The sequence below is a fragment of the Terrapene carolina genome, unplaced genomic scaffold (genome assembly GCF_002925995.2).
Source record: "Terrapene carolina triunguis isolate 2854851 unplaced genomic scaffold, T_m_triunguis-2.0 Scaffold58, whole genome shotgun sequence".
Classification (NCBI taxonomy): domain Eukaryota; kingdom Metazoa; phylum Chordata; order Testudines; family Emydidae; genus Terrapene; species Terrapene triunguis.
Genome location: NW_020664409.1, coordinates 7,502,733 through 7,527,699, shown reverse-complemented (window position 1 = coordinate 7,527,699; position 24,967 = coordinate 7,502,733). Strand labels below are relative to the sequence as shown.

Sequence of the window (24,967 nt, the reverse complement as noted above, 5' to 3'; positions counted from 1 at the left end):
GCTAACAAGTTTTTAAATACTTCCTATTCTCCAAGTTTAGACCTGCCCATTCAGAAGAGGGGGAAGGAAACAAGGAAGGGGCACTTGGCATGTTAGAAAGTCCCAGTTCAAACCACTTGTGCATCCACTAGAGAGCTCAAGCAGATACACCCCAGCCCAGAGAACTCAGCTGGCCATGAGCTGCTCCTGTCAACCCCAATAGTAGAGGCCTTAGCAAGGTGAAGTTCACTTGTCTGCAGACACAATGGCATGAACAGAAAATCCCTGGGAATTGTGGTCCTACCATAATTAATCCTAAGGGATTCATCATGTGAGGGAGGAAAGCCAGGGTATTTTAATTCTGACCTGGGATTCTGGGTGGGAGGGCAATGGAGTGAGTGAGCAAGCATTCACCTTTGGGCTGCCACTACATATACAGACTCTACCCCACTCTTTTCCTACAAGCCAGAGAGGTGTTCATTGCTTCTCTTTGTTTCAATCTTTAAAAAAATAAAACAGTGAATTTAGTGCAGGGAAGAAGTGCCAGACCGACTGACATAGAGGCTAAATCATTTACAGCACTGAAGGGCTTGGAAATCCTCACCCCTCTGCCCTGATGCTGCCTTCCCCAGTCTCCCCCAGAAATACCCCATGGGTTTATTTCTCCCCCAAACACTGTCCCCCCTCCCCCACCGCTAGCCCCTGGCCCTGCTGCCCCCCCCCCCACACCCATCTAGGACACATGGCTCTAATCTTTCCTTACTGCGGCCACACACACACACCCGCAGGCTCCCAGCCCTGACCTATGCTGCCTCCCCCTCTCCATGATAATCCAGTGTCCCTGGCAGCCCCCACTTCCTCCCTGATCCCTCCATTCCTCCCTCCCCTGAACCCTCCCATTTTGTCCCGTCACTGCAAGAAAGAAGCTCCCCATTTTGCTCACCGGGCAGGCAGTGGCAAGCTCCTCTCCTCGGCACATACCTGAACACAGCTGTAACTGGGTGGACAGGACAGGACAGGACAGGACAGTTTCCCCTCTGGAATGTGCCCCCTCCAGGGTGTCTGGGGAGGGACATGTGACCATTCCTTTCCCTCCCTAGTGTTGCCCCTGACTGTTACAACCTATTAGCTAGCAATAACTATCACGTCCTAAAACTGGATGAGACAAATTTTACTTTAGTACATGCTAAACTGGTCAAGGGAAGGACCCTACTCTTCATCTCTACCAGTTTGGCATATGTTAAAATCAACATTGCCTCATCAACAGTAGAGCTTTAGGGCGCAATAGTTAGAACATGTTCTAACATCACACCATGAAATTCCAGTCAAGGCAAAGTGCCTTGGTATGTCTAAAAAAGAATCAAAGGTGTCCTGTTAAAAAATTTGTTTAAACTAATGTTTTAAAATCCTAATCTAGACAGAGAAAGTTGTATTTTTAACAACTTTCTCTGTCTAGATTAGGATTTTAAAACATTAGTTTAAACAAATTTTTTAACAGGACACCTTTGATTCTTTTTTAGACATACCAAGGCACTTTGCCTTGACTGGAATTTCATGGTGTGATGTTAGAACTGTTGAGGTGAAGCAAATAAAATTTTCCATGTCTCCATTTGGTTTTTAAAATTGCTAGCTGGCAGATTTTTTAAAAAGTAACACACCTGTTCTTCTTCGAGGATTGTCCCTGTGGTGCTCCACTTTAGATGTCTTGATGCCCTGCACTTGTAAGGAAATTTGTGGTAGCGGTGCCCGGATGGATTGCGCACGTGCCGTTGCTGTCTCGTGCCATTCTGAGCAGTTACATAGCGCTGCACAGCCAATCATCCCTCAGTTCCTTCTCTACTGCCTTTAACTTGAGTCAGAGCACTAGATAGATTAGAGTTAGATAGCTCATAGTTTGAGAAAGCATAACAGTTATCCTTTATACATTTCATTTATTTAAAAAAGGAATCTTCCTTTTTCTAGTTATCTACCCTCGGTAAAAAGTTAGGTTTAAATAGACTGTCTGTTCCCCCTCGTTACGTTTCAGAGACAGATGTATCTGGCATGCCCGGATCACCGGGTTTCAAATGCTGTCTGACTTGCAGACTTTCTATTCTGGTCTCCGATGGACACGCACAGTGCATTTGGTGTCTCGGTGAGGCCCACATCATGTAATAGTGTCCAGATTGTTGCAGTCTCGCAGCCAGAACCAGGAAGGCGAAAGATATCCAACTGAAATTGCTCATGATGGAGAAATCATTGCGACCAGCCTTGGACTCTGAGTCTTGGACCCCTCCAGGCCAATGGTCTCCATCAGCAGCCTCTGACAGAGGACCTGCTTCTACTGCTCCTCATCAGGAGCCTTTACCCAAAAGGGCAACTAAAAAGAGGGCTCAAACTTCTCCTCAGAGGGAATTAGCCAAAAAGAAGCAATCCTCACCGGCCAAGTCCACCTCGGTACCAACAGCACCGAGCACATTGGACTCCGAGATCCCGGGTCCTTCCAGCGTCGGGAGCTCTCACAGAGCGAAGGACCCGAAGCAGGCTAGGTCTAACGGCGCCTCACAGGGGGACAGGGGGTTTGGATAGGGGGCGGGGGTCCCAGGAGGGGGCAGTCAGGAGACAAGGAGCAGGGGGGGTTGGATGGGTTGGGGGTTTTGAGGGGGGCGGATAGGAGGTGGGGGTCAGGCTGTTTGGGGAGGCACAGCCCTCCCTACCCAGCCCTCCATACAGTTGTGCAACCCCGATGTGGCCCTCGGGCCAAAAAGTTTGCCCACCCCTGATCCAAACACACTGGTTAAGATAAAACAATAAGATAAGGTTATTAACTACAGAAAGATCGATTTTAAATGATTACAAGTAATGATTCATAAAAGTGAGGATTGGTTACAAAAGAAATAAGAGTAAAACATAAGCTAATACCTAATTTAACAAGCTAGGTGTCTTAAAAGCAAAAAGGTTTTGTCTCATGATATGTATACAGCAATCTGTACTGGCTGAAAAGCCTTGCAGCCAGGACCATCCCTCCCCCAGTTCAGTGATGCTTTCTTTGTCTTTCAAGCATTGTAGCTACTGTGAGTAGAGATGCGGGGAGAAAGAGGTGATTTGGAGGCCTCTGTCTCTCATTCTTGTACTACTCTCCACTCTTTGAGGAGTCCCCCCAGCTGGTGTGCAGGCGACAAGTAGTCTCTTGTGGACCTGAGGTCTATGACTCCTCCCTGTGATGGAATGTAGATTTCTAATTCACACCTTACCCCTGCCAGAGAATGGTCACTTACACAGGTGATAGTTTTTAACACCTGGGTGTTAGTCTGTCTTTTGTTTCTAAGGCTATGTCTACACTACAGAGCTTTTAGCGACATGGCTGTACTGGCACAGCTGTGCCGCTAAAAGTTGCGCAGTGTAGCTGCTGTTTGTTGGCTCTCCTGCCGACAAAAAAACTTCTATCCCCAACGAGCAGCGTTCGCATTGTCGGCAGAAGCAGCACTTGTCGCAGCAAAATGTTTGTCTTTGGGAGGTGGGGAGGGGGGGAGAGGGGGTTTAACACCTCTGAAAGACAAAAGTTTTGTTGTTCAATTGCCAGTGTAGACATCGCCTTAGAAACTGATTTTGGCCTGCTTTTCTTAAACTTGGACCATGTTACAGCAATGATACAGAGTAGAAACTTATAACTTCACATACAATGTTGATATACATATTTTACTAGGACAATAATGTTCAGCAGATTGACATTTCAAATGATACCTCTGTGACATTCTGTACCTCAAAGTAGCACCCTGGAACCCCCATAATCATCACTGTGATATTATTATATGGCTTGTACAAAGTATGCTTTGTGAGGTATCATTTTGTCAGTCTTGATCTGTTGAACAATAATAACCTGTTGGATTGTATGTACTATTATTGTATGTGACGTTATGAAGTATTACTATATGTGTTACTGAAATATGTTGTGAGGCTGTGAACACCCACAACCAATCTTTCAGTTACAACAAAGGAGTAGCCATCAATAGCTAGATAGCGTTAATGGCTCATCAACACACAATCCGCTGTCCTAGAGATTTCTAGGAGGAGGCATGGGGGTGGACTAAAGCAGGTCACAGCAAAGATCTTTCCAACAAGCTGAAAGAAAATATAAAGGAGAGACAGTGACATCATCACATGGCCTCTCCCCTCGCCCGCCATCTCAAACCTAGTGGAGCATCTGGAGGACAAAGACTTTGAACTGGGGAAGGGTGGTCCCAGGTTGAAAGGTAGTCCCAGCCTGTGTATTGAGGAACTGTAACCTGCTTGTACTATCTTTCAGGGTGAGACATTTTTTGTTTAAACTTTCGCTTAAACTAAAAGTTTAGGATTTAGAAAATATGCTGACTTTTCATTTTCTTAAGGTAACTGTCTCTGACCTTTATGCCTACCACTTATAATCACTTAAAATCGATCTTTCTGTAGTTAAGAGATCTGTTTTATATTTTACCTGAAACAGTGTGTTTTGGTTGAAGTACCTGGGAAATCTCAGCTCAGGTTAACAAGGCCTGTTGCACGTCCACCACCCTTTTGTGGAGTGGCGAACTAGGTAATGAGCTTACATTGGCCTGGCTTTTGACCAGTTTAAGACAATGCAGTTCTGGAGAGCAAGGCTGGGAAGCTGGGGGGAATTGGCTGGAGCTTCTCTATTGATGGTTCATGAGTGACTGGGAAATCATTCATGTAATTCAGTTGTGTCCCTGCCTGTGGATGGCTGTGTAAGTGCAGTTCCTATCAGAGGTTTGTAGCTTGTCATCAGCATCGCAGTGTGAGAGACAGCCCGGGCTGGTGGGTTTGGAGGGCTCAGCAATCCCACAGTCCAGGTTGCACCTTGGTGACCCCGTCACAGTGGCGCAGCAAGCAGGGTGAAATGCACAGCTTGTTCTGAGTGAGATTTGCAATTCATACACTAGTGTAGAGATTTTAAGTGAGACTTTAAATGCACTAGCTGAGAACAGTCAAAAAGAAGGTTACAAGTTTGTTATTTTCTGTTTGCTTATTTTGGGAAAGGGAAGTAGGGGGAAAAGCAGAAAGATGGGCATCAGTGATGCAGTTTCAAAGTTGGCAGGTGGCAGGAAAAGAGAGAACATCAGTGAATCTTGGAGCTAAGGGAACTGGAAATAGGGGTTCAGAAGCAATCTGAGGAGTTAGCACATCAGTGAGCCCTAGAGCTGCAAGCCAAAGAAGCTGAGGCCCAGAAGCAAGCAAGTCTGTGAACCCTAGAGCTGAAAACCTAGGAGGCTGAGGAAAGAGTGGGAGAGACCAAAAGCACCAACTGGATCTGGCAGACAAGCAAAACCAGAACCTCCCCACACCATGGATTCCCACCTCAAAAAATCCACAAATGGGAACAATTGTGTCCTGAATACAAAGAGACAGACGATGTTGCAGAATATTTCACAAGCATACTTTGTACAAAACATATCATAATCTTGTAAAAGTGGTGAACATCAGACCGTCACACCCAGTATAGTCAGTGAGTTTCCACATGAGTGTAGAGGTCTGACTGCATGGATCTTACTCCAGGATCAAGGCTTTCAAACTGCATGGAAGTGATTTGGAGCAGAGGAAAGAATTGGGGTGAGGGAAGAGGAGTGTGTACAGAGGACTAAGAGAGATTCTTGGTGTACCCCTAGTGAATCTCTAATCCTAAAAATGGTTTGTGTTGTGACATTTATGAACAAGAGAGCAATTCTGTTCCAACTTATTTTCAGTGGCTTATTTTTTACTTGTTAAATATCTTTTGGTTTAAATTCTCTGAGGCTTGGTCTTCATCCAGAAGCAAACTTTTTGTGTGGGAAGTTTAATAAAAATCCAGTTTGAATTTATCTCATGTGATTTCCCCCCACCCCCCCAAACTATGGGCTTTTCACAGGCAGCTTTTCTCTTGGATAACTCAGAGGCTTTATTTTAAATGTCAAATTTAGCATGTACAGTGACAAGATATAGTGCCGTAACTGTGTTTAAGAAGTTTGGCTCTGAAATAACTAAGCTATATATATAGATCAGGTGTGAGAAAATATTCCTTCATTTCAAATGTCACAGTCACACTATGTTAGTAAGATCCAAATGTTCACAAGCATGATATCTGAAAAGTTACACATCTTGGTGTATTATAATGTGATCATTCTAAGAGAAGAAGTGTGTTGTCTGTATCATAGGTGCCGACTCTGTGAGTGCTCCGGGGCTGGAGCACCCACAGGAAAAAAAAAAGGTGGGTGCTCAGCACCCACCAGCCACATCTGTTCGGCAGGTGCCCCTGATCAGCTGTTTGGTGGGCGCCCCCAATCAGCTGATCAGGTGGCTTGGGTGTGTGTGGAGGGTGGATGGGGGCCTCAGAGGGCTGGGGCAGGAAGAGGCAGAGAGGGTTGGACCCTTGGGGGAGGGGGTGGAGTGGAGTCTCGGGGGAGGGGCAGGGTGGGAAGAGGCAGAGTGAGGGTGGGGCCTTGGGGGAAGGGACAGACAGGGGCGGCGAGTTGTATGGGCCCGTGGTGCCCGGGTTCCATGAATATTCAGGGCCAGGGGGCCCAGCTCCACCAATGTTCGTGGCCGGGTCTCTCCCCCAGCCCTGCCTGCTACCCCTGCCTGCTGCCCCCACGTGCCTCCCGGTCCCTCCTGCTGCCTCCCGGGGCCCCCAGCTGCCGCCGCCACCACCACTGGCAGCGCAGTGGTGTTACATGTTACAGCGTGGCCATGGCAGCGCTGTGATGTGGGCAGTGTAGTCCCGCTTTATCGCTGGGGGAGAGCTCTCCCGGTGATAAAAAAAATAACCACCCCGAATGAGGGGTGGTAGCTTTATTGCCAGGAGCATGGCTCTCGTCAATAAAGCGCTGTCTATACTGGCACTTTTCAGCGCTAAAACTTTTGTCGCTCAAGGGTGTGTTTTTTCACACCCGTGAATGACTAAATTTTTAGCACTGAAAGTGGCAGTGTAGACACAGCCTAAGGCGATTTCCTGCCCATCCGCTCCACGCTGCTCCGGGAAGCAGTCGGCACATCCCTGTGGCACTGGGGGTGTGTGTGTGTCCCACGCGCCATCCCCGCGCCGAGCTGCTGCCAGAGGGGTGTGCGGGTCACTTTCAGGAGCTGGCACCGCCTGAACTAAGCACTGACCCCCTCCTACACCCCGACCCTATGCCCCATCCCAGAGCCCACACCCAAACTCCCTCCCAGAGCCCGACGACTCACCCCTCCCGCACCCAAACCCCCTTCTGCACCCCAACCCCCTGCCCCATCCCAGAGTCTGAACCTAAACTCCCTTCCAGAGCCTGCACCCCCTCTTGTATCCCAACCCCCTGTCCCAGCCCAGAGCCTGCACCCAGCACCCAAACTCCCTCCCAGAGCCTTAGGTGAGGGGCGGGACTTGGACCCATTCTGGGCACCACCAAAAATTATCCAAAACTGCCGCCTCTGGGGATGGAGTGGGGGGTGAGGCCTTGGGGTGGAGCACCCCCAGGGAAAAATAAAAGTCAGCGCCTATGGTTTTTATTATTATTTATCAAGGAATGTCACAGGCTTGATGTTGTACAGAACATAGAGAGGAAAACCTGATTCTTTCCAAGGAGCAGATGCAAAGATTTTTGTTTTAGTGTCCTACTAGAAATGGATTCTTGTCAGATTAAGAATAATAGCTCATTTGATTTCTCTCTCTCTGTGTCATTTTCTACTGTCAGCATTGGGGTTTGCCAGAACGTATTAGCAGGTTTTATGTTTAGTTTTTACCTTTGTATGTTGTTTTAGCTCTGTGTTCATTGTAAGATGAACAAAGTTTGTTGCTGGACAATGATGGTGAATTATAGGCACTATGCCAGTGGATCTCAAACTTTTTTACTGGTGACCCCTTTCACATAGCAAGTCTCTGAGTGCAACCCCCCTTATAAATTAAAAACAATTTTTTATATATTTAACACCATTATAAATGCTGGAGGCAAAGCAGGGTTTGGGGTGGAGGTTGACAGCTCGCAACCTCCCATGTAATAACCTCACGACCCCCTGAGGGGTCCCAACCCCCAGTTTGAGAACCCCTGCACTATGCTAAGTAACATCTTGAAGCTGTGATGATAATTTAGTTGTGATGGCAATGTTCTAGTCAAGACGGAAAAGGAGCTTCCATAATACCTATCCTTAAAGACGAACTTTTAAAATGTGCACTCAATTTCTGATTTTTTTTAAGTCATTTTTGTTTTTATACGGAATGTATACTATTAATACAATTTTAAGGTTGTGTTTTGTCACCAACATATTAATAGGTGTGGATTACCAGAGCAACCCTAAATGTGCCCACTTCTGCTTGTGTTACAAGAAGGTTTCCTCACTTTGGATTACACAACTAGCTCAGCTAGTGCAGCAGAGAGTTCTGGAGCAGAACGCAACAGAATGAAAGAACCTTAAGTCAGTGTTTTGATAACTAGCTTGAAGGAGCCTTAGGGTTTGTCTACACAGACACTTAGGCCTTGGCTACACTGGCGCTGTACAGCGCTGCAACTTGCTGTGCTCAGGGGTGTGAAAACGCCCCCCCCCCCCGAGCGCAGCGAGTACAGCGCTGTAAAGCGCCAGTGTAATCAGAGCCTGCAGCGCTGCACGCTCGCTCGCAGTGCTGCAAGCTATTCCCCTCGGAGAGGTGGAGTACATACAGCGCTGCGAGAGAGCTCTCGCAGCGCTGGCGGCGCGACTACACTTGCGCTTCACAGCGCTGCTGCGGCAGCGCTGGGAAGTCCCGAGTGTAGCCAAGGCCTTAGTTCCTGGCAAATTGGGGTGTAATTCTCTCTCTCACTTGCCTGCCGTGCACTAAGTGTCTGTATGGACCTTCCTGCCCAACATTAAAAGTTTCCTAGTGTACATTAATCTACTCCTATTTCAAAGAGAGAAGGATCAAAATGCACTAAGCACCTCAGTATGCAGCAGCAGGGTCCATAGCAATGCTTAGTGCACGGCAGACTAGTGCAGGGTAGATTTACACCCCAGCTTGCCACAAACCACATATTCGTGTAGACAAGCTTGTCATTTTCATTTGCTTTATTGTAAAGAGGAGCTGTGGTTAGGGCAATGGGTATAATGCCATGAGCTGGAAACTTGTTTTGCTCCCAAATCTGTCAAAGATTCACTCTGTGGAAGGGTAAATTGACTTACGCTATCTGTAAAATGGAATTTTAATAATGCTCTACCCACTTTTAAAAAGTACTTTGATGAAAAGTCCTATAGAAATGCAAAGTATTAACAGTGGGCAGCATGGGATTATTCAGCAAATACAGTATATAGCGGTATAATACAAAGGCACTTCATTTACTTCCTATAATCATAGATGTACATTTGCATAATTTTATATAATTCTCATAGAGTTTGTGACGACTTAACAAAAAAACTCTAATGAAAATTAAAAAGAAACCTAATGAAAGAGGAAAGAGATGAGGTGTCTGTGGGAACCATAACTCAGAATTTCCTGGTTTCCATGCAGTTACCATCAACAATACCACTGCCTTATCCAAAAAAAAAAAAAATATTCCACGTAATAGAAATTGAAATTCTTCTTTTTTTCTTGTGAATGCATTTTGAAAGTAAGTTTCATTTTATCCCATAACAGTTTAACGTCTAGACTAAACAATACTCTATACATCTGTATTAGAGTGGTTCTGATCTGAAAAGTGACTCTGTAAAAATGCCACTTTAGGTTTCTGTACTAGTGTCTGAATGTCTTCCAGAGCAAGTGGTGCTCAATTTAAATTTTTTTTTTTTCTGATTGCCAGCCCTGCAAAAACTCAACTGGTCTTGTGAGTCAAGCTATGGTCTTGCCTACATCTGCATTATCATCAGTAATAAAGATTCTGCAGGCCAGATTATATCCATCACACATGTACTCCGTTCTATACTACTTTATTTCCATCTTCTCTTTTGGGATAGGCTGGAAGTCCTCTTCATATACTGGTCAGGAGTGGGTGCAATGCGTCTTCCGTACCGAAATAGAATTTTTTTGATATTTCCTGTTTTCTTTCCCCACAAGCGCTCTACTGAATTTTAATTTTACCTTCTTTGAAATATACATATTCAACCTCAATCACCATTTAACTTTGCAGTCTTATCTGGCAGAAAAGCATGTGGCTCCCTGTGAAATGAATGCTTTGATAACTCCAGAATGTGCCATCAGGAGTTGGCTGAAGAAGCAAGTTTGTGCGTTCTTAGATCCTCTGATTGGTGCTGCATATTCTTCACCCAAATATCCGTGATAAGTGTCTGTTTTAGTGTTTTCTATAGTGCTTATCACCATAGCTTTTAAGAAAGACATCCCAATTCCTTACTGTAGAGATGGTTGCAATATTGTGGAGGGTTGTGACTTCAACCAAAAAGTAAACTGCAGGAGGAAACAAACTCTTAAGCCACAAAGATCCTGTTTTCAACTGCATTTCACTAGCAGTAAAAATATGGGAAGAAAGAAAGTGCATATTTCAGCAGAATTGTTTCTAAGGCATCAAGTGACTAAAATTTTTAATTATCTGACAGATTTGTGGCACAGAAATCTCACACTGTAATAAAGGACGTTTCTGATTGTTTTTAAGCTGCTAATGGGTAATGAAGTACCTGTAAACAAGACTAATTTCAAGTTGTACAGAATAGTTACGACTGGACAATGTGTATCATTCAATATATTATAAATGAGTGAAAATCTTTTATATGATGAATTGAGGTAACAGAACACTGATGTATCTGTGGTAATTTCAAAAATGCCATATTCCAGATTGCAGCAGTTGTCTACATCCTTGCATCATTTGGCATATTTGAGTTATGAGATTCACAAGAGAGTCTGCTTAGCAGTTATGGAGATATATATTGTATCCCATATATTCATCACCTTGTGTTATTTGAAACTTATACTTTTTACCTTGAGGTAATTCAATCCAATGCTGGAATGCAAAGGGGGTTCTCCTCTTTTTTTCTGGTTTCAGAGTAGCAGCCGTGTTAGTCTGTATCCGTAAAAAGAACAGGAGTACTTGTAGCACCTTAGAGACTAACAAATTTATTTGAGCATAAGCTTTCGTGGGCTACATCCGATGAAGTGGGCTGTAGCCCACGAAAGCTTGTGCTCAAATAAATTTGTTAGTCTCTAAGGTGCCACAAGTACTCCTGTTCTTTTTTTCTCTCCCTCTGTATAAGTAGTGCCGAGTTAAGGGTGGGAAGTTTGTTTTTAACTTTTTATACACCGCATAGTGATTTTGTAGAATATTTGATGGTCATTGCTGCTTATCTCTTATTTAAGACTGAGCTGTTTAAACACTTTGAAGTGCAACTAGCCAGACTTTTCCTTGGCTTAGCAGGTATGCTGATGAGTTTAACTGCTCTCAGATCAGGAATGTTTTGTGGGATCAAAATCGATTTTTATTTATATACACACATGAATCGCAATATTTTGTTTAGTGAAATATTGTCATTTGTGTGTGTATATAAATAAAAATGCTTTTGATCTCTCAAAATACGCCTTATCTGAGAGCAGTTAAACTCATCAGCATATCCGCTAAGCCAAGGAAAAGTTTGTCTAGTTGCACTTCAGTGTTTTAACAGCTCAGACTTAAATAAGAGATAAGCAGCAATGACCATCAAATATTCTACAAAATGACTATGCAGTGTGTAAAAAGGTTAAAAACACACACACACCCCGCCCCAAACCCCACCTTAACTCAACACTGCTTATTTTGGGAGTCGATGTAGATGGCACACTTCCCAGAGCAGAGCTCAAAATACACAACATACTTGCCCTGTTGGTGGTGCACAGAGTCTGAACTTTTGGATGACATCCACTGTTCCTACTTTCATATCTTGGCTCATAGAGCTTAAAGCATACTTAAAATCTTCTATGACTGTTGCACACAACAGAGGATTTTCATATGGGATCTTTGTATCTAGATTTTCAAACTAATACTTACCAGAAAAAGAAAAAAAAAAAGATAGGCTGGAGTATTTGCTAAGCTAAGCCATTCAGCCCAATAATATACATATCATCCCTAGACAGAATCTCAATTCTTTCATTTTGCTCAAGGTTTCACCTTGACATGGGAAGAAAAATAACTGGCTTTTATTGAAACTTGAGAACCAGATCACAAGAGTGACTAGCTGGGACAATTTCTAGTAAGTGTTCTTTAAACTGGGACACTAACACATTATAATAGTGATGCTGCAGTAATTAGCAATTTTGCTATTACACTCCATGTGTATTTTTGTAATTCAAGAATGCATACTGGCTAAAATTTTCACACTTGGTTGCCTTAAAGTTTAGCCACCTAGATTCTTTTCTAGGCACCTAATTTTAGTTGCTTGATTTTCAGAGGTGTTGGATGCCTGTAGTTCTCACTGAAGTAAATGTGAAGTGCTCAGGACCTATGAAAACTGGGCAACTTTTTTAAAATACTTAAATATAGCTTGTGGTGCCAGTTTTAGACAACCAGGCTTGAAATCTTGGCCATTTTGATTTTTGTATGTTAACAATGATGTTTTTCTTCCTTAGCAATGCTCTCAGAAGAACAAAAATTTCCTTTTAGATTTCCATGTCAGTAAAATCACAATTTACTCAAGGTTTAAGAATCTTGCTCCTTTATTTTAAATAAACTGTGGTGTTTCTTTATGATTTGCTATTTTGTTTTTGTTTATTTTAGGTCAAGAAGTGGTGTTTAAGTGCCTTGGAGAAGGAATTCTTGAAAAGGCCTTTCAGGGATATAATGCTTGTATTTTTGCCTATGGACAGACAGGTGAGAGGGTCTTCTGTTGATCTGAGGAAAAGGTGGAGATGGCTTCTTTGTGGGTGTGTGGGGGGGAATCAAACAAAAATATTAGAACTGAAAAGAGAATCTAAAAATTCTGTGGGAAAACAGTAAAAATAAAAAAATCCTTCAAACACCATTGTTTTACTACAGTATTATATCTTCTGTTTCATTTTTAACTAAGTACTTGATTGACAACTCTGGAGATTGAAGCCATCCTCAATTTAAACAGAAAATGGGTTCAGCAAGGCCAGTGGCAGTGCAATATTCCTTACACAGTTGTAAATGGATGTTTAGTTTCTATCTGCAGGAGCCACCGTCTAGGATTGAATTGGAAATTCATATTCTGTGCCCATTCATTCTTTTGTGTGTGTCAGGTGAGACTGACAAGGGTTGCCAATAAATGGCAGTTGTGGGAGAGGTGTTGTGAAAGATTCCTGTATTGATTTACCTATTTCTTTTCTTTTGCACTCAGATGAACATGCTGACTGCTTGGTGTCCTCCAAGTCACTTTGTTCTCTTAGGTGCTTCTTGAAGAATAAACGGGAGAGGAAAACATACATTGTGTGAATAATTTAGTGACTATCTGAGAAATTGCAGGATGCTTTAAAACATTCCATTTCTCTTCCCCTTTGCTTTTCTCTAGGTTCAGGAAAATCCTTCTCAATGATGGGCAATGCAGAGCAGCTCGGCCTGATCCCACGGCTCTGCTGTGCTTTATTTCAGAGAATCTCTGTAGAAGAAAATGAATCTCAGACCTTTAAAGTTGAAGTGTCCTATATGGAAATCTATAATGAGAAGGTCAGAGATCTGTTAGACCCTAAAGGGTGAGTAGTTTTTTATATTAGTTGAAACTTCAACATAGAACTACCCACTTTGAAAGGGTTTGAGAAGCTTTTGTGAACTTGTAGATGTATAAAACTTGTTCAGAAAGGATCACATGCCCAAAATGTTAAAGTGAACAGTTCTCAAATAATACCAAGTTTGTAAAGCGTGAACATGATGATGTTGATTTAGGTTTGGTCTATACTAGAAAATTAGGTCGGCATAACTAATCCAATCAGGAGTGTGGATTTTTTACACCCCTAAGCAATGTAGTTATGTCAGCCTAACTCCGTGTGTTGACATCTCTAGGTTGGCAGAAGAATTCTTCTGCTGACCTAGCTACCGCCTCTTGGGGAGGTGGATTACCTATGCCAATGGGAGAACCCTCCCGTTGGCGTAGGCAGTATCTACACTGAAACGCTGCAGCTGTGCCGTTGTAGTTTTTTAAGTGTAGACATACCCTTCCTTACTTGTATCTATTTGAATAGATGCTTAAAATAGCACCTTTTAACTAGTCACTTCATTAACTGTAGAAATGCAGTCACTTTTGGATCAGCTTATTACAGCTGTTGAACAACACACACTATCTCTATATACGTCCGTTTAAGACAGGAAAAGAATGCTGTCCTTTTACATGGGGAAGAAGGGATGAATGTATTTGATATAAGAATATTTATTGCCATAGTTGCAGAAGTGTAACCTTGAATATCAGGAGCATTCTCAGATTTTGTATATTTTGTAAGACAATGTTTTTATAGAGAAGTATTTTCTTTTTAGGAAATGTAGATTAATTTTAAAGGACCAAGAACACTAAGCAGAGTAAATATATGATTGTAAGGGGTAGGGGAAATACAGAAAACTAAAAAGGCATATCAAATTCATCAGTACATTGGGGCAACTTGATTCTTCCTTATTTGTGGCTGTGTGATATATGGCAACTCCTGATATACTAGCTAACATATGTCATTATTTTATAGAAATATTTGACTCACAATTTCTCTTAACAGCTTGCAGTGCTTGTGAAAGCCTTACAAGGGAAAAGACAGCCCAATCCTGCATCCTTCATTACACACCCCATACTCCTAATTATTTCACTAGGAGTTCTGACTGTGATAGGAATGTCGGATTAGGCCTGAAACTCGTTAGATGACTTTTGTCTCCCCTCCCCACTGCACTCCCTCAAAACAAAATAAAACAAAAAAATCTATCCCCTAAAATTGGACATAAACTAATATAAGCACTTATTATGTGTTACATATTACATGTGTCTATCCAGCCATTCCCTATAACTAGACATCAGTGATGATCCTTGAATCTTTCTCTCCTAGTTCCCTGTATTTAAAAGAATGAATAATTATGAGAAAACTAAAAAACAAATTAAAGACATTTTATTCAGAGCATTATCCTTCATTTGTGTAGAATTAGATATGGACAACAAATGAAAAATCCAGTCATACTCTCCAGTGTCAAATGTGAAGCTTTCTCTGGCAAGCAGAGGAGACCTAAACTATCAGTTTCTGCATTAAAAAAACTGTCTCTTATGGTTCCAAAAATAACCTTGTAAATGTAAACCAATGCTGTGCTGACTTCTGAGAATGCAGAAACTTAAGTGTCCTATTTAATGCTCATAGTGCATCAGAATGAAAGTACAGTAGAACCTCAAAGATATGAACACCAGAGTTATGGACTTATTGGTCAACTGGATACCATATGGAACTGGAAGTAATCAATCAGGTAGCAGCAGAGACCCCTCTACCCCACCCCAAAAAAATCCAGCAAATACTGTACTGCTGTGGGGCTTTAGCCCTGGGGCTCAGGGCTTCAGCCACAGTATGGAGGGAGTCAAAGCTCAGGGCTTTGGCCACATGGGGGGCACTGAATCTTGGGGCTTGAGTCCTGCAGCGGGTGCCGAGGCTTGGGGCTTTAGCTATGAGGGGAGTCCCTGTTTTAGCCTCAGCGCTCTCCCCGTAGCTAAAGCCCTGGCGCCCCCACCCCACCCCCACCAGCTGAAACTGGGAGTGGAACTGTGGGGAGCCACGGTGCCCCCCATGGGGCAGAAGCCAGGAACAGAGCTGCAAGGCTGAAGCCCTGAGCTATGGTGCCCTCTGTGAGGCTGAAACTGGGAGTGGAGCCATGGGGCTGAAGCCCTGAGCCCCAGTGCCCCCCCAGGTCTAAAGCCCTGAGTCCTAGTGCTCCTGCAGGGCAGAAGCCCTGAGCCCCCCACCCTCCGGCTGCAGCCCCAGTGCCTCGTGGCTGACATCCGTAAGGTCTAGTTCAGAGTTACGGAACATTTCAGTTACGAACAACCTCCATGCCCGAGGTGTCCATAACTCTGAGGTTCTACTGTAACTGACTCTGGTCAGTTTCTTCTATTGAAAACCCTGTATAGCAATGAAATGAGAAATCATGTCACTTTCACTCTGTTCGGGCAAGCTATGAGGCAAGGCGTACAGGTATTCACAGGGGAAGAGGACTGGAACACCAGAAGCAGGGGGAGAAGTAGTCAGGGAATTCTGGAGTTGGAAAATACCTTCTCCTGGTAGCCACAGTGAGACTGATATACAGAAGGGAGTCCTAGAAGAAGGTTTGTAAAGCCTAAGGCTTGATCTACAATAGAAAATTAGGTCAGGTTAACTGCATCAGTCAGGGGTGTGAAAAATCCACACCCCTGATCGTTATAGTTAAACTGGCCTAAGTCCCTGTGTAGATAGCGCTAGGTCAATGGAAGAATTCTTCTGTCGACCTAGCTACTGCCTCTTGGGGAGGTAGATTACCTATGCCCATGGGAGAATCCCTCCTATAGGTGTAGGTGTGTCTACACTGAAGCACTATAGCAGTGCAGCTGTGCCACTATAACCTTTTAAGCAGTGGTTCTCAAACTTTTGTACTGGTGACCCCTTTCACATAGCAAGCCTCTGAGTGTGACCCCCCTTATCAATGAAAAACACTTGTTTATATATTTAACACCATTATAAATGCTGGAGGCAAAGCGGGGTTTCGGGTGGAGGCTGACAGCTTGCGACCCCCCATGTAATAACCTTGTGACCCCCTGAGGGGTCCAATCCCCCAGTTTGAGAACCCCTGCTTTTAAGTGTAGACAAACTCTAAATATGTAGTGGTTGACTTAATTGTATTTATTAGGTGATAAATCCTAGAACCCTCCCCCTCCCAGCAGCCACTGATAGGGGCTGAGCTTCTCAATAAGGCATTGTCCCATGGACTTCACTGAGAGCCACCTGCCATCCCTTATACTTTGTATTTGCCCTGGCAGGTGGGTTTAGTTCTCTGGATAGGTTTCTGGTTTTTTTTGTTTTGTTTTGTTTTAAAAAAAACACTGACTGTGAATATGTGCCCAATATATACAGAATTGTATATGTCAATTAACAGATACAATTTAAAGATTAGGTTGTTACATTTGGATAAAGTGTGAAAAAATATAAAGGTTTGAGTTTCTTCCTTGATTTGCTCTATTACATCCCAGATTTTTGTTTGTTTTCCATTTTTGTCTATAGAAAAAAGTAATATGAAGCATTTCAGGGTCCGTTATAACCCCCCACCCTCACCCCACCCCTCCAACAAGTGTGTGCATTTAAAAACAAATTCAGATTGTAATGATTAAAACCTAGTAGGTAGATTTAACAATAGAAATAAGAGCAAAACAAATCCAGAGTTTATCTGGAAGGTGGTTTTGCTATTACTTTAATCATTTAAAAAAAAACAACAGAATTTTAAAAATGGATTTCTAAGTTCTATAGCTGATATATTGGCACTTCAGACAATTACTTTCATGGATTTCTTTTTTAACCAATAAAGTTCATAATAATAGATTGCTATGGGAAGTTTTTGAATAACACCCTGCTTTGTTCCTAAGGAGCCGGCAGTCCCTTAAGGTTCGAGAGCACAAAGTATTGGGGCCATATGTAGATGGCTTGTCTCAGCTGGCTGTTACTAACTTTGAGGTAAATATAAACTGATGACAAATAACTAAATAACATTTCTGTAAACAGGGTGATAAGGAATTTTGTACTATGTAAACCAGTCTACTCAGATGTTTTGGTTCTTTGAGATGATTTACATGTTCTAATATTTGGCTTCATTATTGACAGTCACAAAAATGTCTGCCTGAAGACTCAGGTCTATTTATTTCAATTAAAAGATTTTGGCCCAGTCTTTTTTCCCCATGGAAGTCAATGGAAAAATTCCTGTTGACTTCTGTAGCAGCAGTATCAGGCTCTTCGTTTTTGGCGATTACAGTGTATATGTAGCCAGTGTGTTAAGTTTGCCAATATTTCTTTATTATTTTCATTGTTTTCTACCCATTGGTTACACTTTTCTTGTATTATGCGTATTATTTGTATCAGATTTTATCATAGCTGCAGAAGGGCCCACTTGAGTCACTCTGACTCTTTTGAAAATGTTATGTTTCTAGGGTTTATAAAAGACAATAAAAGGTAATATTTACAGAAATGCTGTACACGCTGCATGGAGCTTTCTTTATAAAGGAAATTGGATGAAAAACCTGTTTAAGTATTTTTTAAAAATGGCAGAAAATCTTCACTAATACTTTTCATGTACTACTGAAGGAGGAAAGACTACTCTTTTCAGAGACTTGTATACTTCTGAGGCAGATGTACACAATGTAAGCATGAAAACTACCTTCTGGTTCACTTAGATAGTATGTGTTGAATATAATATTAAAGCTCAAATAAATGAAAGAAGCAGTTTCTCTCAGTCATTGACAGATTGCAGTTTCTCTGGTTCCAACTTTTATGAATTATGGTAGCTAAGGGAAAACCAAATGCAGTCAATCCTCTCCAAAAGAACATTTTGCTAGTGTGAATTTTCACAACTTTTTTTTAATGCACATTTGCTCAGGAGAGTCAGCAAGCACATGTATCAAACTCAACATAATTGCCTTTGGTTTTATACATATAGAAAGGTACAGTCTCTAAGTGAGGTAACCCTTTAAGCCAATTAAGTGAAGATAGTATTAGTGCTGCTCACTGAAGAAACAAGTTGTGTTCATCTATCTAAATGGTTTTCTATTGGCCTAATTACTGGCATTAAACAAATATGACTAGTAATGTGGATGTTGTCAGCATGTTCTCAGCTACAGAGGAGTAGAGATTGTAGCTTTGTGTGTGTCAGAACTGGGCTTAAGTACAGCACTTAGAAATTTAGTGGTGTGAATAACTTCAGCCTATCAAATTATGCACCCTTTGTACTCTATATATCTCAAAATGTATGGAGAAGGTCCTCATCTTTTCTATGTTAATGAGAATTTTGTTTAGTGGGAAGAACAATTTCACCCACTTTTATCTTAACATCCCTTTTTACTATGTGTTATGCTCCAGGATATTGAGTCCCTGATGTCGGAGGGAAACAAATCTCGAACGGTTGCTGCAACCAACATGAATGAGGAAAGCAGCCGCTCTCATGCTGTATTCAATATTGTAGTAACTCAGACACTTTATGACCTGCAGTCTGGTGTAAGTGTGTGTTTATGGTGGTCCTTGTTTGAAATAAGAGGGACTTGCTGCCATTTTTCTCCTTTCAGCCACTCAGCCTCCAGGATTTACATTTCAAGGGTGATAAATTTAAAGGAAACTTGGAGAACACAATTGAAGTCCATTGTCAGGATGCATACTGTTATACATCTATAAGTAGCACTGCTTAATCTGGGATAAGGAGACACAAATGGCCTACCATTTTAAAACTTAAGCTGCCTTGACTCCTGAGGGGAGTTTTTACCTCTGCCTTAAGAGTCATAATGTCACCTGGGGACACAGTTTCCAGTATGATATTACATTACCCTTTCCTTTGATCCCGTTAGTGTTTATTATTTGTGTGGAAAGGTAGAACACATGAGTATTCTCTTGGTTTGGCTTTTCTTTTGTCTTTAAGAGTGTGAGTACACTGCAGTTGGAAGTATGATTGCAGCATGTGTAGCTATATCTGAGCTAGCTTTACTCAAGCTAGCACGGGTTACCAATAGCAGTGAAGCTACAGCAGCAAGGCCTTAGGCCCGGGGTAGCCACCCAAATAAGTTCCCAGCATCCTGGGCGGGCTTGTACAGCCCTTACTGAAGCACATGCTGCCATGGCTTCACTGCTAATTGTACCCATGGTAGCAAGATTGCAGCATGTGTAGGCAAACCCAAGCTAGTGTTAACCACACTCCCTGATTGCAATATAGACATATCCTGTCTTTATTGTAACTTGAACTATTTTCCGTTGGTACTTAAAAGGTAATCCATCCTCAAATATTTTTTTTTAGTCAAATTGAAACACTTTGATGATTCCCTTAGGTCATCTAGTAGAGATGATGATTCAGATTGAAATTAAATGTACAAGGAAAACTATGGAAGCAGCCAGTTGCCAAATGAGAGATGAGCATGCTGTTTAAGACTGACTACTGTAAAACCTGTCCTAGACAGAAGATTTTTGCTGCATTAGCATTGGCAACACTTTAATAGCTTACCATGCCAGTAAAGTTATTGAACTTACACCATAGTTAATGCTATTTCATAAGTGGTGCAATCCTTAGGGATAAAGCGATATGAGAGTAACTGTTTAAAAAAATTAAAAAGCTTTATGGGAATTCCTTTTTCTTCAGGCTCTCTTACACCTCTAGTTTGTCACTGTTCATAATGCACTGCTCATAATACAGCAGGATTTAAGTACTGCACGTATATCTGGTTCTCTAGCATTTTGTATTCACATTTCTTGGCTATTTGTCTCCTATGTTTCATTCTTCTAGAATTCTGGAGAGAAGGTCAGCAAGGTCAGCCTGGTGGATTTGGCTGGTAGTGAGAGAGCGTCTAAAACAGGAGCTGCAGGAGAACGTCTGAAGGAAGGCAGCAACATAAACAAGTAAGGACACTGGCAAATATGAAGTGTGAAAATTAATCTTCCAAGATTAGTGTTTCACTGCCTGCCTGGAATCACTTGTCTCAAATCACTTCAAGTGATGCTTCTGGTGAACAAGCAGTTTAATTATGTTTTTTCAGCAACTATGTGCTGAACACCACATTATACATTGACGTAGGGAACCTGATTCATACATGATTCAGGTGAGATCTTTGTGCTGCTTATTTGGAAAAAGTGACAACAGCACTCTTAAAGAATACACCTTTGTGATTCATTTACACACTCTTTCCTCAGACACATGTAGCAATCTCATCATTGAAAGAATGTAAGCCATAAAAGGAAGACTACAAACCATAAAACATTAGGTGAAAACTGGATGGCTTTGCTCCAACATGTGCTAAAAATATGTAAGAGTATAATTCACAGTTTAAGAAAAATAGGTCACAATGAAGGTGTGTAAGTTTAAGGTTGCCTAGGGGCATCTGTAACTCAAGCAATGACAATGTATAGGGCATTTTGCTACCATAACTACTGTGTTATTCCACAAAACAAATACTTAGCATGATATCACCATTGTCTTAAATATATTAATTTCTGGGAAAAATGAGATAAAATGCAGCATCCAAACCTAGCACTTTTTTTTAATTACCAATTTTAAAAGTTTCCATACAACTTTTTTGGTTCTCTGTAAGGGGAGCAGGACAGCAGAGGTATATTTCAACAACATTTATACTATAATATTAAAAACCTAATCTCTTTTAGAAGCTGGACAGGTCCAGAGATTCTTCTGTAAACACCAATCTACTTTGCATCAGGGTGTCATGTTAAAAAGTGTACATGATTGGCACAGTAGGGTTAAGAATCACTACATGTGATGGGAAACTGGATGGCTTTAGGTTGGTAGTGTGGTATGTGGAGTCTTAACCCTCAAGGTCACTGATTCAATTCCAGCTCTTAGTTTTAGTTTCTGGTCACTATAAATCTCATGGTTGGTCACAGGCCTACGGGAAATGAGATGGTTGTCTCAGTCTAACTCCTAGTGGAAAAGTGACACATCACAAAGACCATTGTCACAAGAGACGCTAATTGCCATTCATGCTGGCAGTCTTGGCATATATACCGAGAACTGAATGGGCATTGAGAGTGAACTCTCCTCACTTTTCCCTATAACCTGATCCCTCCAAGTCAGGCTTTACATCCTTTATTGTGGTGGCAGTTTTGGAATCTTGTTCTGTCCGTGCTGTATCTTTTCTGTGGATGGAGATACATAGATTTCAAATCTTTCATGAGTACTAAATTTTACTTTGAAACATGTCTAAAAAGAGAATAGAAAAAAAAAATCCCTCTTCATTCATTTCTGTATGTACTTTTACCCCAAGTTAAGTTCTTGCATGGTATAAGTCTGTATCCCCTTTATCCATTTATTCACTGCTCTCTATTTGGAACTCCACTTCATGCTTGAAGGCTGAAGAGAATTCCTTCAGTGTTGTACTGTGGTGTTCTTTACCTCTCTTTTCCCACACCTTGTAGAATTGTCTAACTCTTTCACTTACAAGAAGGCACAGAACTTGTATTTGTTTTGCACTTGCAGAAAAAAGGCATTTTTATTTTGAGAGAGGTAGATTTTTCCCTCTCGTTCTGAAAGTGCATTGCAACCAATAATTAAAGTTTGTTTCTAGAAGTTGTGCTACTAGAACTGATTTTCACAGAACACTGAGCATAAACCATTTCTCCTATTAAAATGTGTGAATAATGTGTAGCACACATACTTTGTATTGTCACTCAGAATAGTATGTCTCTGAAATAGATAGTGAGCTCTTTGGGGCAGAGACAATAGTTGAGATTTCCAAAATGGCACTGAAAATTTTAGCAACACACCATCGTACAATAATCAACACATTTTATAACATTGTGGACAGTGAATTTGACTGACTTGTAAAGTATCCCAGGTTTTTTTTATCATGAGGTCAAAAGCAGAGTGGCTATAATTGCTTGAAATGGCAATAATCCGTTAGAACAGTGGTTCTCAAACTAGGGCCGCCGCTTGTTCAAGGAAAGCCCCTGGTGGGCCGGGCCGGTTTGTTTACCTGCCGCGTCCGCAGGTTCGGCCAATCGCGGCTCCCACTGGCCGCGGTTCGCCGCTCCAGGCTAATGGGGGCTTCAGGAAGGGTGGCCAGCACATCCCTCGGCCCGCGCCGCTTCCCGCAGCCCCCATTGGCCTGGAGCAGCAAACCGTGGCCAGTGGGAGCCGCAATCGGCCGAACCTGCGGACGCGGCAGGTAAACAAACTGGTCCGGCCCGCCAGGGGCTTTCCCTGAACAAGCGGCGGCCCTAGTTTGAGAACTACTGCATTAGAATATAATCCATATTGATTGCTATATGTAACTGCTTTGGATGAGAATGTGAAAATAAAGGAAGGCAAAGCAGTCTGACATGCATTTACAGGGCTGGGCCACCCCTACAGTACATCCAGATAAACCAGAAATTTTGCAGGGCGACTTCTGTGGCATCTAACCAGTTCCTGCAGATTTGCTTGGAAGTTCAGTTTCTACATAAAAGCACTGTGGATGAAATAGACTCTTCTCCAGTTATATCCTCCCCGTCTCTCCCCCACAGCTCATCCTACCTCAGGCACTCCTTTTATTTTTGGGAATGCTTTGGAGGGAAGGGATAGTTTGCTCCATCCCCATCAGCTCCAGAAATAATTTGCACTATGTAAGTCTTAGATCTTGCTATCAGTGTATTAGGAGTCTGCTTTCTGCAGAGAGCACTTCTGTTTTGTTCTCAGAGGTAGTGCAACTCCTTTTAAAGGAGATGCACACGTTGTGCTCTCTCATTGAGACTTTGTTTGTTTTCTCTAGTTATTTACCTTAACCTAAAATAAGTCATTCAGGCTTACAGTCATCCAGATATGACTTCTTTTTGTATATAAAAATAACATAAGAAGATGGCCCTCTCCAGCCTTCCTTCCAGAGGGTGCTGGGTGGCTACTTGTCTCCCCTCCATCAGGGTTTTCAAGGGACCCGCCCCATAGCGGTCTTCCTCTGTCCTTGCAAAGATCTTCAGAAGAGCTGAATGTGCCTGCTTCTCTTCCAGTAGAGTACTGGCTAGCATACTGACCATAGGGGCAGCGGTACCCCACAGTCCTTTGCAATGTATCTGGGGAATCTCTAGAAAACACATAATACGAGGCACAGACTAAATCAACCATTGATTAGTGCCTGCCAAGAGTTAAAGCACTCTTCTTAAACAGGACGTAATTTCGATGCTTTTTAGTAAAACCACAGTTGTTGCTATCATAATTGTAACTACTAAGCAAGCCTTTGAAAACAAAATTAATATTGTCCACAATACTGTGATCTGAGTAGCTTTCATAATACTAGGAGCAGTAGCTGGGTTCTATTTACTAAATGTCAATGAAAACCCTATGAAAATGGACTGAAACTATGCCATTCAGAGTGCAGTGTTCTCCACTCTGATAAGCAAGCACCACCTCTACCACTGCTGCCTCAGGGACTTGTTCGGAATGTGCAGGCCTCCAACTGCACAATAACAAGTGAGCCCAGTCATGCATAAGGAAAAGGGATGTTGAAAATGTGAAACCCACAGAAGCGACTCTCTTTCATGTATTCTGCACCAGGCTGCCAAGTAAACTTACTCTTTCTGAACTGTCCCAGCTTATTGGGTGGTGGTGGTGGCTTTTGTTAAAGGGCATTATGTAAGCAATATCAGACAACAGTGTGTAGATTAGATTAAAGTAATTACACATCTCCGGTGCATTGTGAGTTATGGAGCAAAGTAGACACTGGAATAGTTTAATTATTTTATTGCAGCCATTTCTCATAATACTTCCCTTACAATGTTTAGACAATGGCTTTTGTTACAATTTCTTCATTTGTATTTTTAAGGGATGTTTATTTTGGTATCATTACGTTTGTTAACAATTAGCTGTATAAAACAGATTGTATTTTTTTATTAATAATAATTCATAATACCTAGCTCTTGTGTAGCAATTTTCATTGGTAAATCTCAAAGCTTCTTACAAAAGAGGTCACTATTGTTATCCCCATTTTACAGATGGGGAATCTCGGGACAAAGGTGAAGTGACTTGCCCAGCAGGTCACTGGTAGATCTGGGAATAGAACCAGAGCTCCCGAGTCAGTTCAGTGCTTTGTCCACTAGACCACACTGCCTAGTTAAAGCCATTTTTCTGAAGTAGCAATAAAGTGTTAAATCTTTAATGCTGTGTTAATAAGTGACTATTTGTTTCACTAAAATAAGTGCCCCTTTATTAAAGCCTGCTCTATACAGTTAAATTAGTTGGCTTTACATAGGGCCTTTGAGGAGCAGTTTTGGATGCAGAGGTTGCTTTAGTGTTTTCCTTGGGACTACTTGCTTGGGTGAAACTTTTCCCACTTTCTCTTGCTTTTACATTTCTCCTTATTCCTAGGGGTCTTCTGTTTTTGCCACTGTTCCTCTAGCTCAGTGTTTCCCAAACTTGGGACGCCGCTTGTGTAGGGAAAGCCCCTGGCAGGCCGGGCCAGTTTG

The 24,967-nt window shown here is 42.2% G+C and overlaps 1 protein-coding gene across 4 annotated transcripts in view; it reads left to right on the top strand.

The window, feature by feature from the left end:
* The window catches only part of KIF13A (kinesin family member 13A), a 204,959-nt gene that overhangs the window by 105,300 nt on the left and 74,692 nt on the right, over window positions 1–24,967 (top strand). For all 4 annotated transcript variants that reach the window (XM_024217442.1, XM_024217417.1, XM_024217426.1 and 1 more), the window contains exons 5-9: window positions 12,621–12,713; window positions 13,372–13,552; window positions 17,422–17,509; window positions 18,905–19,039; window positions 20,310–20,422. In XM_024217442.1, coding sequence (XP_024073210.1) covers window positions 12,621–12,713; window positions 13,372–13,552; window positions 17,422–17,509; window positions 18,905–19,039; window positions 20,310–20,422 — 610 coding nt within the window. The remainder of the gene's footprint in view (window positions 1–12,620; window positions 12,714–13,371; window positions 13,553–17,421; window positions 17,510–18,904; window positions 19,040–20,309; window positions 20,423–24,967) is intronic.